The following is a 9,359-nucleotide window of genomic DNA, read 5'->3' on the forward strand; positions in this document are numbered from 1 at the left end:
AAGTCATGAACTGTTCACTCTGCTACCGCAGGGCGAGCAGTACTGGAGTGCCAATTCTAGGACAAAAGGCTCCTTATCAACTTCTACCCCCAAGCCATAAGACTGCTAAACAATTAATCAAATGGCCACCTGGACTATTTAATTGAACCCCCCTGTTTTTACACTACTGCTACTTGCTGATATTATCTATGCATAGTCACTTTACAAATTACCTCGAGTAACCTGTACCCCCACATTGACTAGGTACTGGTATCCCATGTATATAGCCTCATTACTTTTATGTAATTTTCTTGTGTTACTTATTTATTTTATTTTCACTAGTTAATTTAGTAAACATTTTCTTAACTCTATTTCTTGAACTGCATTGTTGGTTAAGGGCTTGTAAGTAAGCATTTCATGGTAAAGTCTACTACACCTCAATACAAATACAAATACAAATACAATACAATCTGATTTGATGAGCGAGGGAAGATAGGAAGTGCCAGTGAAGGTGTGAGAAGGTGGACCTAGGGAAGATGTTACTGGTGATTTAGGAGGAGGAGAGGTTGGGACATAGGGACACAACCTGTACAGATGCTCAGACTGACATCAAAGTACTAAAGCAGCTATGAAGTAGTCTCTCTGAGGAGGAGCGAGGTAGGCTATGGTAGCTCCAGTGTTGCTAATACACCTAATCAGAAAGCCACTTGTTTATTGGGTAAAGGCAAGACAAGAATTAGGATAGGTTTTGTCACCAATTCTATTTGCTGGTCACTATTCTATTATATGGTTGGTTTGTCAATCACTTTTGTGAATATTTACAAATATGCTTGGCAAATACTAGGAGGCTACTGCGCTGATTCCACCGTAATGCTATTCTGTCACTTCGACCTGAATTAAATTAAGGGATTCCTTTATCTGGCCCGGGTTACCCCGGTGGAAGGAGTTTAAACCGTGTGAAAAGTGATTGCATTTGTTTTGTGCAGCGTGCTGATTCCCCGCTTTCGCCCGATTACGTGCCGGGCCAACCAGCCCCTGCGTTGTGCGCGCTGTGCGCATGCGTATTCATACAGCTCAGACGTTGGCGTCAGTCAGCACTAAAACACTATCCTGTTAGATTGCCCCGTCAACGGGTTGTGCCAAAGCTGTGTTCACCGCGTCTCGTTTCCTCTCCACAATACGAACACGGACGAAAAGAACACCATGTTATCCAGATTTAAAGACGCCACATTTCAGCAGTGAAAAGAGGAGGTAGAGACAGAGGGGAGTGAACTAACAAAATAGGTTAGAAAGGGACCCAGAGAAGAGAGAATCCCACCGACCATCTGCGTGAGGCGAGAGAGAGGAGGCCAACCGGAGAGCAGCAGCCGACTGCCCTGTGGAATAACCTACGGTTTCCGTTGATTTGAAACGATAATTTTGATTTGTATTTATTATTCTGTGAGACATATTACTAAATTCCAACAAAATGTCATCTTCTGGCAAAGACAACAGCGCACACTATATGAACTATGTGGGACCTTATCGTTTGGAAAAGACCCTCGGCAAAGGACAGACAGGTTAGTCCTTGTCGCTTGTCTAAACGTGGATGACGCACTGGCTTTCTTTTATGAGTTATGCTGACATGGGCTAGGACACATGGGCTTCTCAGTAGGTTATTGTGGGTTTGGTGGGTTTGATTTAGGGTGCATCACTAACGTGCGGGCTGGTTACTTCTAGTTCCCACGAATTGCTTTTGACTCATTGCATCAATCGGGGTTGGGACTGTGCACTTGAATGTCTTATGTGGATTATCCTAAAATTCTACTTCACAATAAAAGAGAATAAACTGGTCCGCCCTATAGCCTAGTCAGCTGGCTACAGTTGGGCTACATGTAGTCCACAGGGCTTACGTGTGATTGTTGAAATATAATAATAATATCCCTTTAATCCTCATTGCCAGACAACGGGGAGATGGTAATCGCAATGTTGTATGTTGTGGGTTTGTTACATTGTAGCGTGTAGCTGTCTTCGAACATGCACACGTTTGTCGTTTACAATGTTGCATTGGGGAAGCTTGCGCTGATATCTGCCAAATGAGATAGGGCAAGCTACTGCACTGCACAAGCCTGCTGTACCAGCGGTGTGGTTTCACTGTCAGTCCCTGCAATGACAAGCACGAGCACCTATCCGTGCAATTTCTGCTGCAATTACAAATACGTTTAGTCCCAAACTACACGCATGGGGTCAAATGTATTTTATTAACGAAAGATTGACATAATCTAATGATTTCCTGGTACCCTATTTGCAGTTTTGATTCAAATAAATAGCCTATGCGGGAGGCATAACATCCCCAAAACCACTAGGAAATGATGTGGGTACCACTGTCATGTGGGTACCACTGTCATAGGCTATAGGCTACTTTTTTTGAAAGGTCTAATAAGAAAACAAGCTGTGTGTTCCGCCCCCCAACATCTCTGATTCTCTTCTGGGCGCGCAATATCAAGTGCGCCTATAGAGTGGTCTCAATCAACTGATCCATAGCCTATTTGCTATAGGCTACAAAGTCCATGCTCAGAGAATCACAGAGCAAAGTTATATTTCTAAGATGGCTGCTGGGATGGTGTAAATAAAACAAGGCTGCATTACACACTGCAATGGATATTCCAACCCTGAGCTTTTGCTGATCCCCAAAATGTGTGTGCTGCCTAACCAATGCTGTACTGTGTAGGCCTACAGTGGCAGTTCAGGAGGAGAGTAAAATACTTATTTCGAAAATAATGAGTCCAACAAATGCATTATCTTGCGTGCGGACTAGCTTATAGCTTATGTACTCTTTAGTTTGAGAAGGAAAGGTGGACGATGAGGAGGACCGGAGGTCAACTTTGATAGCTTGCTACTACTATAATTGATTTTAATCAAAACAATATGTTTGTTGCCCATGTTGCATTTATCAGAGTTATTGACCTCACAATAAGCCAGATTCGAGTAATTTACCTTGTGGTGCTGAAATTTGAAGCAGCAGTCACGGCAAAATGATTTGAAAATGGACAGCTCATGGTGCTGAAAGTAGGCAAAATCGAGTAGGCATAATTCATTTAAACCATCTTCGATTATATTCGACTTTACTAACAACAAGAGAGCTTTGCATTTGAGCCTATTTCTTCCTATTCAAGAAATGAGAGGTAGGCCTTCCTGTTTCACATTCGAAATTAGACTGTAGGCTGCTATATACATAGAAATCTCGGCCAATTTCTCCACCCAGCATGCGCTCTTTAAATAGCCTACCTCTGTGTCAGTGAAGGGCTGTTAAGTTAAAACCTGGACGCGAATTGCGGGGGTATGAATGTACATCATAGACCTACCTTTTATTAAAGTAAACGGTGAAAAGCGGAGGCCTACCCATTGTTAGTTTTAAGATTTAGAGGAAGAAAAAATAAATTTAGAAAAAGTGAACTATAAGAGCCGCTTTGTTCCACGATGCTCTATGCTAGAAACAAGCTGTAAAATACCCTGGGAAGACACGACTCTGATGCATATGGGGATAACACTGTTTCATTTCGTTGACATTCCGAGGCTGAGCTACAACCTTCTACAGCCGCAGAGAAAAAATATAATTTTCTTGGAAAGTAATCTAATTTTGTCACTATCTATTGATTAAGCTATTCACTCTCTGTACAATAGAATATCTTTAAACCCAGACAGCTTTTAAGGAAATACTTGTGACATTCTCTCGTTGAGTTAAGCCATGGAAGAAGGGTAGTAAAGCGGTTAAATATGACATTTTCTGCGTCAGTAGGCCTACGTTTTGAAAGGGTCATGCTCAGATTCCTAATGACATCTCAGATTTAATTATTTGTAAACAGGGACAGTTTCGTATCAAACAAGACACACTGATTTGGCCTTGGAGAAATAGAATTAGATGTATTTATTTTTTTAGTATTATTATTTTTTTTGTTTTACCTTTATTTAACTAGGCAAGTCAGTTAAGAACAAATTCTTATTTTCTATGGCGGCCTAGGAACAGTGGGTTAACTGCCTGTTCAGGTGACATATTTTGTACCTTGTCAGCTCGGGGGTTTGAACTTGCAACCTTCCGGTTACTAGTCCAAATTTTTATAAAAGGCTATGTTTTTTTCTCAGACCTGCAAGTTAGATGATAGATTCATGCAATGTGTTTTTTTATAAAGGAGATCTTTCCACCCCTACGGTGGTCTGTGGACCCAAACCTTCGGGCCTGCAGCCCGGTGCGCGATCAATATTCCTGCGTTGCCATGTAATGCTTAAAGGACAAAGAACAATTTCTTAAACGGCAAATCCAAGGCTCTGGTCTATTCAAATAGGGAGGTTAAACTGTAAGTATGCTCTCTGCTATCCACATTATGTTTTAATGATTCATTTGGGTATAGGGGAGGGTCACATTATTTTTTTCAAGCATCCTGGGAGGGTTTAGGTAAAATATATATTTTGCTTAGAGGTCAGAGTTTCTCCATTTTATCCTTATTATAAATTAATAATTATAATTATTTAATTATTTCCAATTTTGTCTTGGCCGATTAATGATGATTGAGGTTTTTATACGTACTTCTGGCTGGAATTCATATGCATCCTTTGCACTAGGAACCCTGTCACGTTCTGTTAATTCAGTAACTAGTTCAAATCTATGTCAACCACTTCCAGGGCCATATAAAGGTGAGGGTGACATGGCTTGCATGTGTTGAACTGCGTTTATCAATATAGAACTCACGCATTAGGGTGTACATACATACATACAGTAGCCTACTGTAACGCACAAACTGCAATTTTCACTCCAAAGTCACTGTTGTTTACAGTCCTATGGACGAGAGACAGGGACAGAGTCCTATATGACCATGCAGGTCAGCGAGGTCACACAGCAATGGCAACCCGTACTCTGGTCTCATTACCATATTTATGTGAAGGCTTTATTCCCTGGAATCCTTGTATCACGGCTCAGGAGACGACCCAGTGCAAACAGTTTAAAGTAAAAAACGTTTATTACAAAATCAGGGGGCAGGCAAACGACAGGCAGGTAGAGGTCAGTAATCCAGAGCAGAGTCCGAAAGGTACAGAATGTCAGAGCAGGCAGAGGTCAGTAAACCAGGGCAGCATCACAAGGTACAGAACGACAGGCAGGCTCAGGATCAGGGCAGGCAGAATGGTCAAAACTGTGAAAACAGGGATTTGAGAAAAAACTGGAGTAAAAGCGCTAAATGATATAGGTTTAATCCTAGGCACATGAAAGGAGGGATGTATACGGCGGGTACGGGGCAACAGAATACGAACAGCAGAGTGGCTAAGAATCTTGGAGATTGGGGAAAGGGCCAATAAAACAGGGGCAAAGTTTGCGGGACTCCACCCGGAGGGGCAGATCTTGAGTGGGCAGCCATACCCTCTGCCCGAGACAATACCAGTGAGCCGGGTTCCGGTGGCGGTCCGCTTGTCGTCGATACCTGGAGGTGGTCTTGAGAAGAGACGACCGGGCTCTCTTCCAGGTACGGCGACAGCGGCGGACGAACATCTGGGCCTAGGGTGTGCCGACCTCTTGCTCCGGCAAGAGCGGGGGATGAGCGGGGGCACACGAGTTGCTGGCTCCAGATGGTGGGATTGGCAGAGAGAAGGCAGCGAAGAGTCATTGTCAGGTTTTGATTGGCTCGCTCTGACTGGCTGAGGATGGAACCCAGAGGACAGGCTGGCCGACGACCCAATGAGTGTGAAGAATGTCTTCCAGAGCTGGGATGAGACCATGTCCACCGGGAGTCCATGGATCCACCGGGAGTCCATGGAGGTTAGCTCGGGGAGAGGAATGGGTTGCTTTGGAAAACATCTCCACTACTGTCAGGATGACAGTGTTGCCATCAGATGAGGGGGGATCCGTGACAAAGTCCAGGGATATGTGAAACCAGAGATGGTGAGGGACAGGAAGTGGTTGAAGGAGACCAGCTGGAGCTTGCCGAGGAGTCTTGTTCTGCTCACTGATCATGCAGATGGTGACGTCAGGGACTGTGGTAGGCCACCAAAAGGCCACCAATAGCATTGTCGCACAATGCCAGGGACCGATGGGAGCCCAGGTGGCACGCAAGCCTGGAGCAGTGGGCCCACTCCAGGATGGAGGGATGGATAACGTCAGGGGCAAACATCCAGTTATCTGGCCTCCCCCGGGGTTTGGGTGGGACTGCTGCATCTCACGCACCTGATTCTCTATTCCCCAGCTGAGGGCCATAGCCAGACACAAGGTGGATGGATGGTCTCAGGGTCCGAGGGTGCAGCCGTGGGGCTATAGCGGCGTGACAGTGCATCCACCTTGACATTCTTGGATCCCGGTCAGTAGGAGAGGGAGAAGTTAAACCGGGTGAAAAGCAGGGCCCACCTAGCTTTCCTGGAATTCAGACGTTTGGCAGTTTGGAGATATTCCAGGTTCCTGTGGTCCATCCACACAATGAAAGGATGTTCCGCCCCCTCGAACCAGTGCCTCCACTCCTCCGGCGCCATCTTCACCGCGAGAAGCTCACAATTCCCCACATCGTAGTTCCTCTCCTTGGCTTTAAGACGATGGGCGAAGAAGGCGCAGGGATGTAACTTGAGGTCCAGAGCAGAACACTGGGACAGAACAGCCCCCACGCCGACATCCGAAGCTTGGACCTCACGAACTGACAAACTGACGAGACAGGTCAGGATGCACCAATATGGGAGCTGTGGTGAAGCGCCGCTTGAGGTCCTGGAACACCTGGTCAGCAGCTGGGGACCACATGAATGGGAACTTGGGAGAGGTGAGAGCAGACAGTTGGGAAGCCAGGGTGCTATAACCCTGGATAAAGCAGCGATAAAAGTTGTAAAATCCCAGGAAACATTGCAGCTGCACTGTGGGAGCATTGGTAAGACCAAATGGCATGACCAGATATTCGTAGTGACCGCTGACTGTGTTGAAGGCAGTCTTCCACTCGTCCCCTTCCTGTATCCGTGGTATGTGTTTTGCAGGTCCAACTTGGAGATAATAGTTGCCCCCTTGAGCGTCTTGAAGACCGAGGCAATGAGTGGTAGCGGGTAGCGGTTCTTAACCATGATGTCATTGAGGCCATGGTAGTTGATGCACCGGGGCAGGGTTTTGTCTGTGCCGGTGGGGGAGGCAGAAGGATGGATACACACTGCAGCTAGGAAGTCCTCGATGTAGGTCTCCATAGACTTGATGTAGGTCTCCGGTCCTGACAGAGAGTACAGTCGTCACCGGGGTGGGGTGTGGTGCCTGGGAGAAGGTCGATCCTGCTGTCATAGGGTCGGTGCGGAGGACGCAAAGTGGTCCAGACTTTACTAAAGACCTCCTGGAGGTCCTTGTACTCTGCGGGAATGGAGGAAAGGTCCGTTGCAACTTCCGAGCCCACAGGAAGACATCCTGGGGCAGGCAATGGTAATGGCTGTGGCAGAAAGGGCTCCAGCCAATGATGGCACCAGCAGTCCAGCCAATGAGGGGATTGTGTCGCTGGAGCCAAGAGAATTCCAATATCACAGGAACCTGAAGAGACGTAATAATTTGCTTGAATTGGATAGCCTCAATGTGGTTCCCTGACACTCGTAGGTTGATGGGAGTGGTATTGTGGGTGACCCAGCCTATAGAGCGTCCGTCCAGCGCTCTAACGTCCATGGGAATGGAGAGGGGCTGAGTGGGGATGCCCAGCTCTGAAGACAGGATATCATCCAAAAGACTCTCATCGGCCCCAGAGTCGATGAGTACCTGGAGAGATTTCGACTGGTTCCCCCCCAACAGGATGGCATGGAGAGGAGAGGGGGACAGGAAAATAAATCCAGAGCAGAGTCCGAAAGGTACAGAACGGCAGGCAGGCTCAGGGTCAGGGCTGACAGAGGTCAGTAAACCAGGGCAGTGTCACAAGGTACAGAACAACAGGCAGGCTCAGGGTCAGGGCAGGCAGAATGGTCAATACCGTGAAAACAAGAAAACAGGGACTAGAGAAAAAACAGGATTATGGGAAAAATGCTGGTAGGCTTGATGAGACAAGACGATCTAGCAACAGACAAACAGAGAACACAGGTATAAATACACTGGGGATAATGGGGAAGATGGGCGATATCTGGAGGGGGGTGGAGACAAGCACAAAGATAGGTGAAACAGCTCAGGGTGTGACACCTTGGCTAGTATTAGCGTTGGCTCCTGCACTGATTGCATTTGATTGGTCATGGAGAGCTGCTAGTGGCATTACATCATTCAATTCTCATATGAACACATCTATTCGGGTCACTTTCTGTACCTGTGTCCTTGTATACCATAGGTGCTCATAGGTGTCAGTGTGCCAGGTAGCCTAGCGGTTAGAGCATTGGGCCAGTAACCAAAAGGTTGCTCGTTTAAATCCCTGAGCTGACAAGGTGAAAAATCTGTCAATGTGCCCTTGAGCAAGGCACTTAACTGTAATTTGCTCCAGTGGCACCTTATTACTATGGCTGACCCAATCAAACAACACAAACCTCAACTATCCAGTTTGTGACAATAAAACATATTTTATTTCATCCACTACAACCACCTCCACCCCCTCTCATCTAGTCCTCTCTCCCCACCACCCTGCTCTCTAGCCTGGGTAAGCGACATCCCAGCTTCCCTTAGCTGTCCAACATCTACAAACTACAAACTAACTACAAACTAACTACAACAACATACAAACTACGTCCTGAAATGAATCTAAAGTGGAGCTGGGCTACAAGCAGAAACGCCGCTGAATGACTCTGTGTGTGTGTGTGTGTGTGTGTGTGTGTGTGTGTGTGTGTGTGTGTGTGTGTGTGTGTGTGTGTGTGTGTGTGTGTGTGTGTGTGTGTGTGTGTGTGTGTGTGTGTGTGTGTGTGTGTGTGTGTGTGACTGTGCATGTCTTCACATGAGACATGTCAGAGAGTTTGTGTGTATATATTTAAACCATTGACCATGTGTGCTATTATTTCTTATTTTGTGTGCGCGTGCGCGTGTGTGTGCGAGCATGTGTGTGTGTTGTGCTGGCTCCAGCTTGACTGTGAGGCTGACTGAGGTTGTTGATGGCTGTTATTATGAATAGACTTCCCCTGTGCTGCGTCTGCAGAGAGGACAGAGAAGCCCATATGTCATCACACCAGGGGCTTAGGCAGGGGGAGAGACGTGCGTTTGTGCGTGCTTGTGTGTGTGTGTTTGTGCGCGTGTGCGTATCACCCCCAAGGGGCCAGGATTTAAAGAGGAAACCTTGTAGCCTAATTCCATTTTCTACCTCAAATGAGAAACCCACCACCTCTCCTACCCTCCTATAAGATTACTATGATTGATATTGAGATCATCCAATAGGTGTCTATATCATTGTTCAACCTACACATATTGGTTTCTTATTAAAGCAAGGACTCAATCCAAGGTTGTAATG

At 46.3% G+C, this 9,359-nt stretch overlaps 1 protein-coding gene across 3 annotated transcripts in view; it reads left to right on the top strand.

Annotated features, from left to right (window-relative positions):
• Positions 1-1,084: 1,084 nt before the first annotated feature.
• The window catches only part of LOC118362181 (serine/threonine-protein kinase BRSK2-like), a 179,414-nt gene continuing 171,139 nt past the window's right edge, over positions 1,085-9,359 (top strand). For all 3 annotated transcript variants that reach the window (XM_052478941.1, XM_052478957.1, XM_052478947.1), the window contains exon 1: positions 1,085-1,538. In XM_052478941.1, the coding sequence (XP_052334901.1) occupies positions 1,448-1,538 (91 nt within the window). In that variant the 5' untranslated portion in view covers positions 1,085-1,447. The remainder of the gene's footprint in view (positions 1,539-9,359) is intronic.

The sequence above is a fragment of the Oncorhynchus keta genome, chromosome 2, assembly GCF_023373465.1.
Source record: "Oncorhynchus keta strain PuntledgeMale-10-30-2019 chromosome 2, Oket_V2, whole genome shotgun sequence".
Lineage (NCBI taxonomy): Eukaryota > Metazoa > Chordata > Actinopteri > Salmoniformes > Salmonidae > Oncorhynchus > Oncorhynchus keta.